The 17,202-nt window shown below is 48.8% G+C and overlaps 1 protein-coding gene and 1 long non-coding RNA gene across 4 annotated transcripts in view; one reads left to right on the top strand and one right to left on the bottom strand.

Annotated features, from left to right (window-relative positions):
- The window catches only part of SDK1 (sidekick cell adhesion molecule 1), a 714,488-nt gene that overhangs the window by 3,424 nt on the left and 693,862 nt on the right, over positions 1 to 17,202 (bottom strand). For all 3 annotated transcript variants that reach the window (XR_008551224.1, XM_054693671.1, XM_054693672.1), the window contains exons 41-44: positions 17,036 to 17,200; positions 13,720 to 13,857; positions 10,819 to 10,939; positions 10,298 to 10,427 (exon numbers count right to left, since the gene is read on the bottom strand). Coding sequence is in view for 2 of the 3 variants with exons in the window: in XM_054693671.1 (XP_054549646.1) it covers positions 10,298 to 10,427; positions 10,819 to 10,939; positions 13,720 to 13,857; positions 17,036 to 17,200 (554 nt within the window). In the remaining variant the exon portion in view is untranslated. The remainder of the gene's footprint in view (positions 1 to 10,297; positions 10,428 to 10,818; positions 10,940 to 13,719; positions 13,858 to 17,035; positions 17,201 to 17,202) is intronic.
- Positions 1,028 to 3,127, top strand: LOC119241633 (uncharacterized). The gene is made up of 3 exons (XR_005124351.1): positions 1,028 to 1,195; positions 1,529 to 1,626; positions 3,052 to 3,127. It is a non-coding gene; the product is annotated as an uncharacterized LOC119241633 (long non-coding RNA).

Genomic DNA, 17,202 nt, shown 5'->3' with positions numbered 1-17,202 from the left:
GATGCTCCTGAGTCTCTGCTCCCTCATCCGTGGTCCGCCTGAGCTGGGACCAGGAAGCGTCTACAGGGCACTCCCACCCCGGGAGAGGTCTCCATGGTCTCAAGGGGAGGCTCAGGGTGTCCCCACAGCCCAGAACACAGAAGAGCAACAGAAGGGGCAGGGGCAGGGCCGTGAGCTCTCTGAGACTGCCGCGCCCGCTGCCGTGGGCCAAAGGGAAGGCAACCCCGGTGTTGCTGAGGAGGGTGTGCCCTCCACGGGACATCAATTTTTATGCGAGGGCGCCTCCACGCAGACCTCTGTGGGGGGGCAGCTGAGAACCAGGCCAAGTGAGGGCGGCTGATGTCTACCGTCTCCACTCCACTCCCCTCCCGGCGCTTCCCCACCCGGTTACAAAGGAGCCACGGGAGACCCGGCAGCCCATTGATGTTGCAGATTAGTCCTGCTGAGAGCTTCCCCCCTTTTCTTTTAATAAAATAAATCAGTAGTTTCCATTAAGAGCATTTAGTGCACACAGTTTCTTTGTTCATTTTCTTAAAGCAAAACTCATGTTTTTTTATGGTCTTTTGGGTTGATTTAAATCATTTGAGGTGGAAAGTAGAGGTGGAAACGATTTTTTTCCCTGAGGGTGGAGGGCTCCAGTTTCCTCTCCCAGACAGGATCCTGGGACCCTCACGGTCGGGGGTTCAGGAGCAGTGGATGGTGCCCAGCAGGTGGCCCTGGTTCTGCTGTGCGGACCAACACCTAGAAACTCCCAGAGGCTGGAAACATAGCAGGTATTTATAGACAGGACGGTCAGCCCACGTAACACTGGCTTGGCCACTGGGCCCCACCCTGAGCTGTCCCTCACACTCCAGTCACCGGCCTGCATGGCATTTAGGGCACAGACTGCCTCGAAGACTCAAAGGGTTAGTCACAGTCCTGAGCTCCCCAGGACCTTAGTGTAAACTCCTTGTATTGTGGAATCACGAACTGCCGAACTGCCGGCACCGGTGGTTCCTCTCCTTTTTACTTTGTCAGAGCACAAGTAAGTGCAGGACTGAAAAATGTCCCCTCCTGACACTCCTGAGATGCAGAGCACCCAGTCCCTCCATTACCAGATGACGATGACAGAGGTGACAGTGGCTTCTCTTCAGTGGACAGATCACATGCCAGATAACCCAACCACGTGATCTCTGCACCTGCCAGTGATCCTGAGGTGGGTATTATAATTCCCTTTTTATAGATGGGTCTCTCGGGGTTTGGGGGTGGGGTGGGGGCGGGAGCCAAGCCTGAGCCTTGCATCTCCAGCAGACAGGACTGGCTCCCAACTCCAGGCCTGCATCAGCTGAAAGGATTCATGCATCCCTATCTGTCATCCCAAAGCCCACAGTGCTCTGGAAATCAGGTTGCTTTTGTAACTCATTTGGTGGCAAAGCCTGACCTGAACTGAGCTAATTTGGCAGCTAACCCTGCGCTGAACTGATATGAGGCTATTAAGTGTGAATATTCTGGTGTTTTGCTGCAGAAATACTAATGTGTTTCCTTGCAGATTGCTGCCTGGGTCCTGCTGGAGACGATACATAATAAACGACATATTCCCAAATCTGAAACACCAAATTCTTCGATGATCTGCCTCAAGGGTTTCAGGTGAGGCATCAGGTTCCTCTATTTGTAGCTGTGGTTAAAGGATTATTCTCCCGTTTCCCAGAGGCCTTGAAGTAGCTTACAAGGCAAACTCTGTGTAAACTGAGACAGGCAGGAGAGAGAATAAAGGTCACCCAAGGAAGCTGAAGGGATCTGTGACCTATCCCTGAATGGGGTTAGTCACTTATGCAGATACTGAGCTTGGGTCTAAATTTCCTGAAGCACAGAGGAAAAGAGCACACGTTGAAATGCACCGAAGGCCTCCCTTTCCTCCTGAGAAAATCGCAGACACTTGGGAACAGACCGCAGCTGTTGGCTTGAGGATTCACAAGTGGGGGTCAAGGCCATGACCACCTGAAGACTGAGTCTACCATTCCAGTTGTCTTTGGTGCTCTGGGTACCCCCGCTCACTGTCCTCACTCAGAGGATGCTCGCATAGGAAAGGTGAGAAGAGCTCTGTAGATCTCACTGTGTGTCTGAAGGAATCAGGCCCACGGAAGAGTGACCTTCTCAGGGTCATTACTAGGGACACAGTGAGGCCACACCCCGCACTGGTACCACTGTCAAAAGTAGCAGAAATGCCCCAGTGGCGCAGCAGGTTGAGCGCAGCGCTGTGGAGCTGTCCGCAGCCTCTGCAGCACCAGTTCGATTCCCGGCCGGCCAGGGAGAGTCCCACATGGCGCAGCAGACCTCTCCTGTCTTGCCTGCTGCTCCCCTTAGCAGTGCATTTCGGTCCTTTTGCCTGTTCTTCTCCCCGCTCTGTCTCTGGTGAATTCTCTCACCTCCACACCTCTGGCCTGTACCCCAGTACTTGTATAAATAAATAAATCTTAAAAAAAAAGTAGCAGAAATGAAGGCTTTTCAGTAACACTTGAGAGACACCCTCTTCACAGTTTAAGAAGAGGGCGGGGAAATGCTTTGAATGGTGGGTCTTAGGTCAAGTCCTAGCGGGGCAGGAATCATCCAAGCCAACACTCATGCAGCACCCAGCTGGTGACCCTGCAGACACCCTGACTGGGGAGGCTCTTCCCGTCCCTGACCACCCCTCACTGCAGCTATCTAGCCGGGTTTGTGGCCTAAGGAAATGGGGGTGCTTGGAAGGGGCTCCGCATTGTGGAGGGGTCAGCACTATAAGCGCCTGTCCAGCTCAGCATAGAGAATGGCGGCCCACGGTCCACACCCCCGTGTTTTCCTCCATGCCTAAGACATACAGTTTCATCAGAGCCGTCTTAGTAACTATACTTGTATCATTGTGCATTTTCTCAACCTAAATTTCAAAGTCGTACAGCATCGAGAGAGGGCTCTGTGACCAGCGTGGGTGCTAAGCACTCCTGGCAGGAGCTAATGGAGGTGTCTTATGTTCCTGTCTGGGCTTTGACCTTCCTGAATGACCTTCAGGAATGACCCTTTCTGCTTTTCCCTGTACAGGGGTGAATGACTGTCCCTGAGAAAGCAGCGTTTGGCTAATAAGTGGACACATGACTTAGCTGAGCTGGATGGCATCTACCCGGGGTTTTCACGCATGTCTGGAAGAGCAGAACTCAGTGGGCAACCAGGTGGGTGGCTGGAGCCGTGAGTGGCCTGGGTTGCAGATCTAGCCAAGTGGCTTTCTGGGCCGTGGTGAGGAACTCAACCACCATGCAGAAGGAGTCAGGGTCCAGAGACTCAGAAGGCCCCCTTGCTCCCTGCTCTTCGTCAAGGGAGAAACGGGAGTCCGCTGCTCCTGGGAAGGCCCTCACAAGAGAGTATGGGATTAAAACACCATTCCTCCTTTGGCTGATGGGCTGTTGATTGTTTATATGACATTATTATTTTTTAATGGGGATGTATTTTACTAAGTTAGAATTATTGACTTGAAGGAAATGCTGCAGGCTGCAGGGTCTTTTTTTTTTTTTTTTTTTTTTTTTTTTTAAGTTTCCTGTGTGATATGGAGGGGTGCTGTGTGCTGGTTTCCCAGGAAACTGGGGAAAGACAGACGTGATTGGACGCGGTGACAGACCCACTGTGAGTTTCCAGCAGTACGCGGAAGCTGGCAAGCAGCTGACAGGGATAATCCCAACACCTCTGGTATTATGTCCACAAGATGAAAGACTCAGATATTACTAGGGAACTAATTAGGTACAAGGAGTACAAAGGGGCTTGCCTAAGTTGGTTGGAGCAGGAGAGATGTTGAAAACTTTCTTTGGGTTTCAAAAACAAATTTTAAAATGCAGTTCAAACAGTCATCCTGATACAGTTCCTAAAATGGTGGCAGACCCTCTTATTTCTAAGCAGAGAATCATAAAGAGGCACAGCATGTGTCACATGATGCTGATGGCCTAATTCAGAGCAGGGCCCATCAGGCAGGTTCTTGTGCACCTGTGAGTTGATTCTCAGAATTGCCACTTTAGCAATATCTCTGAAAATGGTTAAAAAATACCCTGGGGGGATAGGTTGGCATTGCTGTTTTCTTAGAGAATTTATTAGCTTCTCAGAAGAGCTCTTCTAGCAGAGACCCCCAGGGTTTGTGATGGCTTATTCTCCTGGGTCTGAAGAAGAGGATGGGCAGGAAGACTGCCCCAGTCACAACCTCTCTCTATCGTTCCTGCATCGCCTCTGGGTCAAACCATGGACTGGACCCAGGACATTGAATGTACTTTACTCTGTATCCCTGACATCCCAGTGTACCAGCAGTTAACTCTAGAAGCTGTCTTTGGTAGGGGATGGCCACTTTACATCTAATTCCCAGTGCAAAGTCACTAACAGACAATCCTGACTGAAGTGGGTGCTACAGCTTCTGAGCTTCTAGCTCCTTGATTTGTTCTCCCCGTGGCCCTGGCCAATCTCTCTAAGGGCTTTATTGACAGTTCTCTGAGCCTCACCTCAGAGACATTGTGGGTTTGGCTCCAGACCATGGCAATAGTGTGAACACTGCAGTAAAGCAAGTCACCTTCTTGTTTCCCCACACATAGAGAAGATATGCTTATACTATGCTGTAGTCTATGAAATGTGCAATAGTATTATGTCTAACAAAACAGGGTACATGCCTTAATTTTCGGTGACACAGAGACACGAAAAAGCTGTTGGAAAAACGGTGCCGACAGATTTGCCCACGCAAGGCTGCCACAGACCTTCAATTTGTAAAAAAACAGAGCATCTGTAAAGTGAGATGAAGTGAGGCACAATTAAATGAAGTGTACCTGGAACTTAACTCTGTTCCTGTAAATGGTGGGTTAAGGCAGGGAGTCAGAAACACTCATCCCTCACAGGTCCTCTGAATGTCAGAATCATCAATGGGGAATGCAAGATGCTTCCAGAATGGAAGGAGGAGCTCTCTGATCTGCTCCCCAGTGGAGCAATGATTTCACTGGGAACAATAATCTTATAAACAGCCATTGAAAGCTTCTGGAAATGGTGTTATGAGCACAGAGCAAATGGAGAAAGATTTACTCCAGAAAATCTAAATATCACTCAGAACAGTGAGCATCTGAGGCTTCTGACCCATGAGCTCGCCCCCACTGCCAGCTGAGTGGGACGGCTCTACCTGGGCAGAGGTGGTCAACAAGACAGGACTACCTCTCCTCCAAGCTCCAAGTCTAAGAATTTGGTTTAACCTGGGGCAGAAAGCTTTTATACACATCCCTAGGAATATGTTGCAAAAGTCTCTTTCAAACAGATATGGCCAAGAATACAGGGCTCTCTTCCCTCACCTAACCCTCATTCCTCACAGGTTGGATGGTCTACATCATGTGGGGCGAGCCAAGAATGCCACACTTTGATCTTTCCCACCGCAGCTCATTGTAGGGAAGCAGCTCCCTGTGGCAAGCCCAAAAGTCCAGGGGCTACCATCTGGACCCACTAGGGGTGGAGAGACAGTCCATAAAGAACAAAGAGCTCCCCAGTTCTGCCTAAGGGGAAATGAGTTTATTTGGAAGAAGTGCCTAAGGGCATCACTGAAAACAATGGAGGCCTCATCGGTAAGAAATTAGTAAGGGGAAGCTGGTAGTTCCATGATATCAACAAGTAAAGCAAGAAACTAGCTAGAAGTTTAACAGAGAGAACCCGGGAGTGAGACAGCAAAGGAGAGCCCTCTTGGGGTTGGAACAGAATTCAAAAGGGCTGGACTTTAATTGGATCAAACTATGGAGTACTTTATACTTCAGGGCACTGTCAAAACTAATAAGAACAGCAAGTAGTGGAGGCTAACAGCTGGGTGTGATATCAATAATAGCAAACCGTGCAGAGTCTTAGTGGAGAGGTAAGAAAAAGAGACCAGCAGGGCCTGGCTGAAACCACAGGCAGCGCTGGTATCAGGGCACCTGCATGCTCAAGGCTGCCCCCTCGAGGAGCAAACTCAGAGTGCACACAACGCCGAGGAGACACACTTCCCGGAGGTAGTCTAGCCAAGTTACCAAACAAGTAAATTAGCAAATGAGCAAACAATAGCAATAGTCCCCAGAGGGTTGTGGATCTTAGTGTTCAGAGTTGTGGCAGTAGATTACCTAAAATTACCTGTTTAAAAAAATGAACAGGAAAGTGTGACCATTGCCCAGAAGAGCAGATAGCCTCTGAGGAGGGCCAAACGTGGTTCACACTTTGAAAGCAGTCACTATAATATGTTCAAAGAACTAAAGGAAACAATGCTTAATGAATTAAATAAAGTATGAAGACAATGTCTCACTAAGTAGAGAATATCAATAAAGATACAGAAATGATGGAAATATAACCAAAGGAGAAGTTTTGGAGTTGAAAAATATTAACTTAAATGAAAAGCTAAGTAATTATAAAAGAAAATGTAATGATACATTTATTCTCTAATTGAAAAAGCAATTGCATAAAAATATGCATTTAATAGCATTGTTGGTTCTATGACATAGAGAAATGTAACATATTTAACACTGCATAAAGGAGATGCTGAGCAAGGAGAAGACTTGTACGAATAACCTGGATCCAAAGGAAGAAATGAGGAAGACCAGGAATAGTAAAGAAGAAGGCTAAGATGAGAGATTCTAAACATATACTTGCTCTCCTTTCTTCTCTCAATTTTTTTGAAAGACATAAATTTTTATAAAGTAATAACTATGAAAATATATTCTTGAATTTGAATGTATAGGAACATAATGTGTGTAACAGCATACAAGAAGGGAGGAGGGAACAGAGAAAGATATGGATACCTTTTCTACATGCCACAGAAATTTAGTCTAAATCAGTAGTAAATACTGACACTAGAGCAATCACTTACAAAACAGTTGAAAAATATAGTATAAACAAAACTAAGAGAATTAAAATGGTACATTAGAAAATAGTCACTTAAAAAACAAGACAATAATGGAAAACAAAGGAATAAAGATGAGACATATAGAAGGCAAATGACAAAATGGCAAAAGTAGACTCTACTTAGCAGTAATTACATGTGAATGAATTAAATAATCCAGTCAAAAGGTAGATATTGGCAGAATGAATAACACAAACCAACTTTACACTCTATAAGGGGGCACTTTGGACTCGAATCCAGCTGAAAGTAAAAGGATGGAAATGATCGACCATTTAAGTAGTAACAGAGAATCAGAGTGATTATACTGATACCCGACAAAACAGAATTTAAGAGAAAAATTGTGACTAGAGGCAAAGAGGGTCATAAAAGAATCAATCCATCAAAAAGATATAACAGTTATAAACATATATGGACCTAAAGACAGAGGCCTGAAAGACAAGAATTTTAAACAGACAGAATGGAAGAGAGAAATAGACAATTCAACAACAGTAGTTGGAGACTTCAATACATTAACAGATGGCAGAAGGCCCAAAGCATAGAAGACTTGATAAACAGCACCATAAATCAACTAGGACTAACTGACACATTCGGAACACAACGGCAGACTCACACCTTCTTGTCAAGTACACATGGAGCAGTCTTCCAGCACAGACCATATGTCAGGCCATAAAACAAGACTCAAAAAATTTAAAAGGATTTGAAAACATACAAGGTATGTTCTTTGCCTATAATGGAATAAAATTAGAAGTCAGTAACAGAAGAAAATTTGGTAAAATCACAAATATGAGGAAATTAAAAACATACTCCTAAAAACTATTCTGTCAAATGGGTGACTTATGTGGTGATTTATATCTCAATCTAGCAGTTTAAAAATGTAGCTTAAAGTAAACTTTCCCATTTGAGCTGCCACTGCCAAGAAAATGAAGGTCACCCAGGTCCTGCTGTTGGGACCCTGTGAATAATCAGTGCCTGCAAATCTCCCAGATTCATAAGCTTCAAAGTTGGGATCTTGCCAGGTATCAGAGCAAAGAACTCTGGATAAAAGACAGGCCTCACTTTACCACCTGAGGACCCAGGCTGCAGAGAGGCACAAGAGTTCTCACCCTGGACTCCCCAGGGTTTAGCTGGAGGTGCCTATCAGAGGCTTCAGAGCGGGCATGGATCCCAGATCCTCGGTGGAGTTCTGCACAGAGTGGAGAGTGTCTACGCCTTTCACCAGTTTCCTGCTGACTCCTTCACCCAAATGTAGTAGCAACTTTGAGGGGCATCTGTGGGAGTTATAAAAGTAACCCCTTTCTCCAGGGCTAGCCAAGGGGGTGAGGCAGGTGCCCTGCGCCCTCCACTACACATCCTTATGCCACCAAGACTTGGTTCCACTGCTAGTGGATCTGCCTCTCAGTTCACACCACTAGGGTGTGTCTGGGGAAGACATTACAAAATCTCTTTAAGCTTTGGCTTTCTCATCTGTCATAAGAGATCCTAAAAATCTCCTTGCAGATTGAGTGTGGTCTCCATATTCCACTCTTCTTCTACCTGCCCTGTCACCTCCTCCCTGTATGTATATACATGCACATCAAACCTAGCTCAGTACCTCCATGCATTTAATCATTCTCCATACAAGTCAGCTGGATACTACCCTACAAACTCCCTGCATATATGAGAAGAGAAACAGACAGATGCTTCCAGAATAGCCCGGACCATTCCCTAGGAATGGTCACTGACCACACATCTTTGGTTTGGAGGAGATGGCTGTGGAGAGGGACACTCACATCAGCTTTACTCTTCTGTCTCAATGAGGCCTGCCTCGTGGGGCGGGTGTGAGCACTCCAGGTGTGCACTGGGCCCACACTAGGCGCTCAGCTAGCAACTCCCCATGCAGAGCTAATGCACATTCACTGCAAGCATCATCCCTGACGCCTGCAGATTCTAAAGAGCAGCAGGCCCAGGAATTAAGGACAGACAGTAGGTAGGTGTCTTGCAAACATGTCTCTAATTGCTGACATGGAGTTGGCTGGAAGGCAGTCCCGCCCCTTCCTGGCATGCTGCTTTTGGTACAAGCAGCTAGAACAAGGCTGCTGTTTCCTTATCACAAAAAGGCAGGTCAGTTTTGCAGGCGTCCACTTGATAACCCCTCAATTTTAGACAAATGTACCTTTCCGAACATCTGCAGGGCTGCTTGCTGTTTCCCTGTGCCCAAGGCTATGGCACAGAAGGGGGACCCAGTGGCCTCTGTAAACAGAGCACTCCAAGCAGAGCAGAGCAGTGTCAAACGGCACCCACCTGCTGTCCAGTCTCACCTGGAGTTCATATACAAGGCACAATTTAAAAGAAGCCATTCTGTGGAGCCTCAGGGCTCAATAAGGCCTGAATTCAGGTCAAAATGAAGGTGAGACTTTTTTTAGATTAAATATTGATTTAGAGTATGAATGCCAAGAGGTGGGGCGGGCCTACGTGCCCAGCAAATGACTTGGTGATTTTCGTCCCTCTGAGATTTCGCATATCTGAAATCAAAGGTTAGGGCTGATAGGGAACCATCTCTAATTGTGGCTTCAGCCGGTTTTGCTTGTACATGTGACACAGAGACAGGGCACTCGTGAGGAAGGCCCCTCCCTGGGCTCTGGGGTTGTGTTTGAGGCTGACTCTCCCTTGAGGGGGCGATCGCTCCAGGTAACTGCTCAGTGAGGACAGGGAGGCGTCTTCAGCGGGAGGTAAGTTCTCCTCTTCAGGGCACGGAAGCAAGAACAGAAAGTACTCTGGGCAGGAATGGTGAGGCTGGCAGGAGGGGGAGCAGATTTGGGGAGGGGAAGGCGCCCTAGTTTCTACCACTCTCACTGGCTCAGGCTGTCTGCCACCTCAGCTGGGCTCTAGAGACCATGGGTTCTCCGGTCACCACCAGAAAACACTAGATTTATTTCTGAAAGCAAAATGGAAAGCAAGTAGGTTTCTAGATCAGAAGTCTACTGGGCTGAGTGGATGATGGAAGAGCTTGCTGGCCCCGGGAGCTCTAGGACTAGGTGAGAGGAAGTGCATGGACATGCCCCTGTGCGCGCAGGAGCTGCTGGGAGTTCAGTCAGCTTCACACTGGTTCCGAGCCTGCCTTTCCCAGACAAGCTCGGTCTAGTTCCTCCTCCGGCTCTGTGGACTGGAGAATGAGACTTGTGGGAAGTGGAGTGCAGGCCTGCGCATCTGTCCTGCGCTGGGCTGTGCCTTGGCCTAGGGGCAATGGGTCTGAGTGGGGCTTTTTTGTTCTTTTCTGGTCTGGGAAATAGAGCTGTTTGTCTTTGGCTCTGCTGCCTGCCTCATGTGGCTGTTGTGGGGCTCAAACCGAGACCCAGCGTGTGGCACCTTGAGAAAGCAGAGGGTTTCCTACGCAGAAGGGAGTGGCGGCCACACCCAAAGGGAGTTTGCTTTAGTACTGACCTCCGATTCTGAAGCATCCACCGACTTCTCCTTGAGATTCCCACTTTCACTCAGTGCTGTGCCGTTGTACTTGTGGTGGATGTCCTCGTCTGAGTAGTGCAGCCCGCCAGGGCTCGGCCGTGGTGGGGACCTAGGGTGAGGACATGTGTCCTTCAGGGTAGCTCTGGGCAAGATCCCTTCCCCTCCCCCTGGCCCCCATCACACCTGAATGGGAGGAGATCACCACCTCTGACACTGTCCTGGTAACTGCTGCAGCTTCATGTGACACCTATGTGAGGGTGTCCCCTACTCTGAGGGGCCCGGCCAGCTGACAGAGGGGCCAGCCTGGGTCACTTCCCCCTACACATGAGAGTGCCCTCTTCTGCTGGCTCTACAAGTGGATTTAAAATACCCTTAACCCCCTACCAATCTTGCCTCTTGGATTCAACATGGCCTCTGCTGGGATCTGGTGGGATCTGGCCGGCTTAGGTCCTTGGGCAGAAGTGGGTCAGCTCTTGGGGTTATGGCTGCCATGTCCCTACCTGGTCCCGTTCTTTTTTGAGAAGGTGTTCTTGACATTGAGGTGGCGGCTGTTGAGTTCTAAGGCAGCGAATCCTCCATTATCCAGTGTCACGGACTCCTCCATGTTGGAGATGCTCTTCCCTGAGGCGGAGCCGGGAGAATGCACACAGGTGTTTAGTGATGGGCCAGGGCGCCCAGCCTGTAGTGCTACCGATGCCTGCTGAGTGAAACGCAGGTTGTGCAGGCCTGCTGTAGCTTACAAGAAAGCCAGAGTTGGGGAGAAAAGCTTTGGACTGATGACAATGATGGAGCAGCATGGCAAGAGTAGCATTTGGGGTTTACTTTGCCTGACACCAAAATACTGATATTCTTATCAGTATGTTACAATAAAGTACTCAAGATATATAAGCTTTATAGATAAGCTTTATATCAGGGAAATTAAGGTTTAGTAATTTTCAAAATAAAAAACACCTCACAATCATATCACAAAATGCATTTATAGGGGGCTGGAAGCAGAGGGAATGGGGTTTCTTCTTCAGATGGTGAAAATGTTCTAAAGTCGACCATGGCTCATGGCGGCACATGTCTGTGAACAAACTGAAAACCACTTCGAAAGGGTACGTTTATAAGTACACATCAAAACACTTTTTAAATACATTAGCAGATCAAATGAATGACAAACTTTTAAGAAACCAAAGGACCTTAGCTGTTTCCAGTGGCATCCCATCTCTCCTGGCTTAAGTGCCTTGCACTATCGCATGCTAGGGCTGGCCACCCCCACCCCTTTGGCCCCTCACCACCCTGGGAGCCCTGTCCCCAGAAATGCTGCTGATTTACTCACCCCCTTCTTTCAGATCATGGTCAAATATCATGAGACCAGAGAGAACTTTCCCGATGACCTGAAAGAGCAGCTTCCCCTTCTCCCGCCTCCATCTCCAGGGTCCCATACCCCGACTGTTATCCCACAGTGCTCATCCCCAAGGCTGTGTTTTTCTTGCTGACATATGCGCTTGTTTCTTGCGGTCTGCTTTCTGTCTCTCCTACTGGACCATACGCTCTGTGAGGCCTGGACCTGACCACCCACCGCCACCCTGCAGGACAGAGCCATGCACACACGTAGGTGCTAACTCCACTGCCACCCCCAAGCCCCCAGGAGCTTCTCGTTGCTGGGGACCTAGCATGCATTCTGGCACAATGCTCTCTTTGTGTGCAACAGGAAAGCCAACGGAGCCCAGAGAGTGGCGATGAAAGATGGAGCTGCTCACGAGCAGGATTTGGGTTGATGTGAGGTGAGCAGGTGGAAACCAATATCAGAGAGGAAATCCGGGGAGGATGGCAGTAGAAGGGAGGACAAGAGGGGCAGGGAAGAGTGATGCTGTAATAGCAGAGGTTTAAGTTCTGCATGTCTCCTGGGCAGGAAAGCAGACATTCTGGTAGACAAGTATTTTTTATCTAGGCTTCAATTATGATGTTAAATTAATACTCCAGGGTGAGGCGGAGTATCAGAAGCTGCAGGTCAGGTCTGTCTTTTCAGGTCTGTTTTCCAGATGGAGAAGGAGAGTGAAAAGCAGGGAGATTTTCTATGTGCCAGACAGGATTCTGTAATAGCATTAACTCAGTAAAATGACATGCCATTCATACATTGTAAATCCCATAGGAATAAAATCTGATTTAGGAACACTTGTTAGAAGTGAATTTATACAGAAAAAAATAAATCCTTTCTTTGAGGGATGAATTGCTTAACATTACAAAGGCAAATGGCAGGGGCTTTAGGTGCCTGGTTTTATTAACCCTTTCAGCAGAGGGACTGATAGTGCTGATGGCTGGGGTGGGGGGCCCAGTGGGTTCATGCAGTGGCTACTTGGTTAGCGAGGACTCATCAGGGTCCACCTTTTTAAGAAGAAAGGACAGAGAGCTGAGGGGAGAAGCTGCAGGGGTGGAGCTGGGCTCATAAAGGGCCCTTCCTGTTAGCATGGCTACTGGGTATGTGGATGCTGTACAGGGGGTAGAAGGGAGACCAAGGTCTAGAGCCCAAGTATGCTCTGGTTATACAGAGATGGTATCTCACTGGTGATTATGAGGAGTTTTTAAAAATTAAGGACAATAAAATGCCTAAAGTGTACTCATTTTAAGCTTCTGGAGTGATGTCATCTCATTACGTATGAAACCACTGTGGGCACAGAGGTAGAGAACACTCCGGCACTCCATACTGCTCCCTCATGAGCCTTCTCTGTTTGTACTTCTTTGCCAGGAGGTAATTGCTATTCTATCTTCTGGAAATATCAGTTCCTGACCTTCCTATACAGGGAGTCACACTGGATGGTTGTTTGCCCATTTCTCTGATGGCAATTCAGTCAGCAACATTTATTGAGCACCTACTGTATGCAGGGAGTTTGTGCTGAGAATACAAGGCTGAACTAGACCTCAGAGGGTCAGAGTTGGAATGAAGAATGTGAGGCAACATACAAACTTAAGACACGTTTCTGGAACATTCCATGAGTCACAGCAACATTTCTGAGATGTGTTCTATTTCACTGTTTACATAACACTGAATAGCACAGTGTTTCATCTGCCTGATACTTTATACTTTCTAATCAAATTCAAAAAGACCACTTTCTTAGCGCAAGGTGAGGTGCAGATGAGGAAACAGATTCAGAGAGACCAAATGACATTTCCATGACACCTGGCCAATGTATTGAGGTCAGGGCCAGGGCTGGAATCTGGGTCAGCCGGGCCTAGAGCTCTGGCTTTTTCGGGAGGTTTACTGTCTCCACAAGGAGATCTGGAGCATCTATTTTTCCACCCACAGGCAATGAAAGGGAAAAGTGGCCGCTGTCATGACAGATCTAGGAGAGACAGTCCAAGTGAACACTTCAGTTTGCACATGTGCAGGGCTCGTGTGCACATGAGAAAATGCCCACCTGTGCCGCAGTTCTTGTACCTCTTATTCTGCCCGTGCAAGACCAGGGCAAACACCGCCAGCAGGAGGAGGATCAGGCTGGACAGAGCCAGCACCAGGAGGAACCACCATTCCTCGTAGAAGGGGGTTTCCACTTGAGCTGTGGGGCAGACAGAAAGCAGAGACAACTGACACAAGTTGACAGAAATGCCACCTGGCCCTGAACCCAGGAGTGGGGTTTCGGGGGTGAGTCAGGAGGAAGGCTAAGAGGCATATTCCGCAGCTGCAGCGGAGATGAAGCCCCTGTCTGGACTGGGAGACTGCGGCTAATTGACCATCGTCGGGGACAGGGCTGGAGCGGGGAGCACGGTGGCTCCTCAGCAGCTGCAGGAATTAAGCCTGAGCACATTTCCACCTTCTCTGAGGAAGTAGGATCAATATGCTGTCCCTTCCCCACAGACCTCTCCACCCGGAGTCTGCTCCGACCTTGCCCGTCAAAACTACCTTTCACACTTACATCTCCAAATTTCATCTGCTCGCTGATGTTGAAAGGAGGAAGGACCAAGAGCGCCTGGACGGCCTAACCTCGCCACGAGCTGGCACCCCTCCCAGACAGCTCCCCAGGGCCCCTGGCCCTCCCATCACCACCTCACCACTGCCTGCTGGGGCTCCTTGCCCCTTATCCCACTGCAACCATTTCCCAGCTCTTCCCCTTCTTCCTGTCTTGCTCAAATCCATCCTGTATATGGCGGCAAGGGAGAAGAGATCTTTCCGAGATGGAAATAAGTTGCCTCCTCCTAAGATCCTTCGGTGACGCCCCATCAGGGTATTGTCTAAGCCTGAGGGATCCCCACGGTCCTGTCCTGCTGAGCTCTGGGCCGCCCACACCAAGTGGGCCCCTCTGGTAACACTCACTGGGTGGCTGTCTGTCTATCTGGTGCCCCCTCCACCAGGGCATGTCTTATTTATTTCACGCCTCCAGCAGAAGTGACCTGAACAATTGGCCCCACCTTTGGATAAGTTTTTAAGAAACAAATGGAAAAGGTTTCATTTAAAAGTTGCTTTAAAAAGGGATACTCTTTTTCCTCATGTTTATTCTGTCTACTAGGAACTGCAAAGTGGGAAACTGTTTTTTTTGAAGGTGTTGTATGGCCCTGGGGTCCCACTCAGAGCCTTCCTTCTGCCTCCCTGCAGGTAAATGGTTCCCAGATGCGGAAGCCCAGGACAGAACAGGAAGCCTGTTACAGGTGAAGCCCAGTGGCTTCCCAGGGGAGAAAACCCACATAAAACACGTCGACCTTATGTGATATAGCTCATTGCACAGATGCAAAATATGTGCACACTGGGGAAAAAAGAGGGGAGTTTGCTTTAGATAATGTGACAGCACAGGATTTCTGAGGAGATGACAGCATTTTGAATCCAAAAATTAAAGGCTGGGTTTCAGGCTATGCATTAAACTCTCCTTCTAACGAGGCCAACAAATCCCCACCCCACCCCATGGAAGTGGCCACAATCAGCAGGGAAAGACCTTGGCTATCCTGCATGTATCCCACCTCAGGCCAGGACACCCCCCAGATTTGCTGGCTTCATGGAGGGTGACAGAGGCTGACTACAATTCAGCTGGCAGCCAGGGCCAGCATTTGGATGCAATGGATTTCAGAGAAATGTCAAGCCACAGGCCCCTGGACTGGAGGGGGGAAGCAGCTGTATTTTCACGTAGGAACCAGCCTTTGTCATCAGCTACCTGTATGTGAATTAAAAGCTCAGTGCATTTGGAATTGCTTTATATCGATTTTTCATAGATGAGCCAAGTGAGGCAAATCTTGGGTCGCTGAATTGGGGTGATGGGTGCTTGGTTTCTTTATTCTAATCTCTACCCTGGGTATGTTTACATTTTTCATAATAAAAATGAAGGAAATGAGAAAATTTTGTTTTTGCTAGATCTTATTTCACAAACGTGCTGGTGGGGCGTTGGGCCTCTCCTGAAGCCTCTCACTGAGCTACCAGGAGTTACAGGGCTTAGGGTCCTGCCCCCACAGCGGCCTCCCTTTCTCCAAGCTCATGCAAAGAAAGGGTGAGGGATGTTTTCAGTGCAAACAAATATATTCAGTAGCTTCAACAAACTGAAATTCAGGGGAAGAGAAATGTACTTTTCTGGCTTATAAGGAAGAGCAATAGTGAAGCTGACACTTTCCTGGTCCATGTCTCTTGGTTTCTGGCCTAAACGCTGCCACTGTTTTCAGGCACCAGCCCCCTCTCTCAAACAGCTTCACACTGTCACCCTGCCTTCCGACCCTAAGCCTCTCTAGAGCCCTGACTCCCAACCTTGGCTGCACCTTAGAATCACAGTGGTGTTAAAAATAGTCACTCCTCCCAGACTCCTGCCCTAATAGATGCAATCACTGGGGGGCGTGGGATGGAGGGAGTTTTCCTAAGTGCAGCCAGGGGTGAGACCCATTTCTCACTGCACTCTCTAGGGAGTGAGTCTGGCTGATCTGGCCAAGTCACCAGCCTTTCCACCTTCCCCCACCTGCCTGACCCTCCTGGGCTGTAACCAGCACTTGTCTCTGGTAACCCCTCTGCCTCCATTATCATGAGGCATTATCCATTATCCCTTCCCCTGTGATGACATCCCCCAAAGCCTTCAAGACCCAGACCACCTCCCTCCTCTGAGAAGCCCTTCCTGATTCCCAGGCCGTCACTCTCTCCCCGTCTGTTACACCCCTGTTACATCAGTCTGTTGTCACTACAGGGGAAGAGGCCTGTTCTTCTTTATCAGCTGCTCCAGTCCTCGCAGCCCTGGGCTGGGTGGCACAGTCCTCCCAGCCCTCAGCTTCCAGGGGGGAGAGGGGAGGTGGTGGGGGGGGGGGGCTGTCAGACACAACCTGGTGTCTCGCACTAGCACTGCCCTGAGGGGCTGCTGGGGAGATTTTGCTTTTCAAAAATTGCAAATGGTTCCCTGGTGAGGATGTCTCAGCTAACAGGAGGGGCTGGACGCCTGGGCTCTGGAATACTTGCACACAGAGGGGACACTGCTTAGCTCAGGCTGACTGTCCTGACTCTTGCACATGTCTCTGATTAAGAAAAAATGAGGGAAAAAATGAAGAATTGCTTGAGAACAGTGTGACGACAGTCTTCTGGATCTGGGCTCTTCAGGGGCCTGGCTGGGGATGTGGTTGGCTCATTGGGTGCTGGGATCCCCACCGTCTTCTCCAGCAGGGCCCTGGACTGTCAGAGTCTGCCAGAGGACAGTGCTTGGCCTCTTTGTGATTATTCCACACCATCCTTCCCTCAGAAGCAGGAGCCCCTCTCCAGAGTTTCCCCCGAAGGCTCCCTACCTGACACAGCTGTGGAGGGGCTGCTGGGCTCCCCAAAGCCCACCTCATTCACAGCCACCACCCGGAACTCGTAAGTCACTCCTTGCCGGAGCTTATCCAGACTGAGGGTGTAGGATGTAGCACTCCGGGGAATGTCCTTCACGAACATGTCCCACAGACCTTCATCT

Source organism: Talpa occidentalis, unplaced genomic scaffold, assembly GCF_014898055.3.
Source record: "Talpa occidentalis isolate TD23 unplaced genomic scaffold, MPIMG_talOcc4v2.1 talOcc4.12, whole genome shotgun sequence".
Lineage (NCBI taxonomy): Eukaryota > Metazoa > Chordata > Mammalia > Eulipotyphla > Talpidae > Talpa > Talpa occidentalis.
The sequence above is the reverse complement of the archived record's forward strand: the minus strand, read 5'-3'. Positions and strand labels throughout refer to the sequence as shown.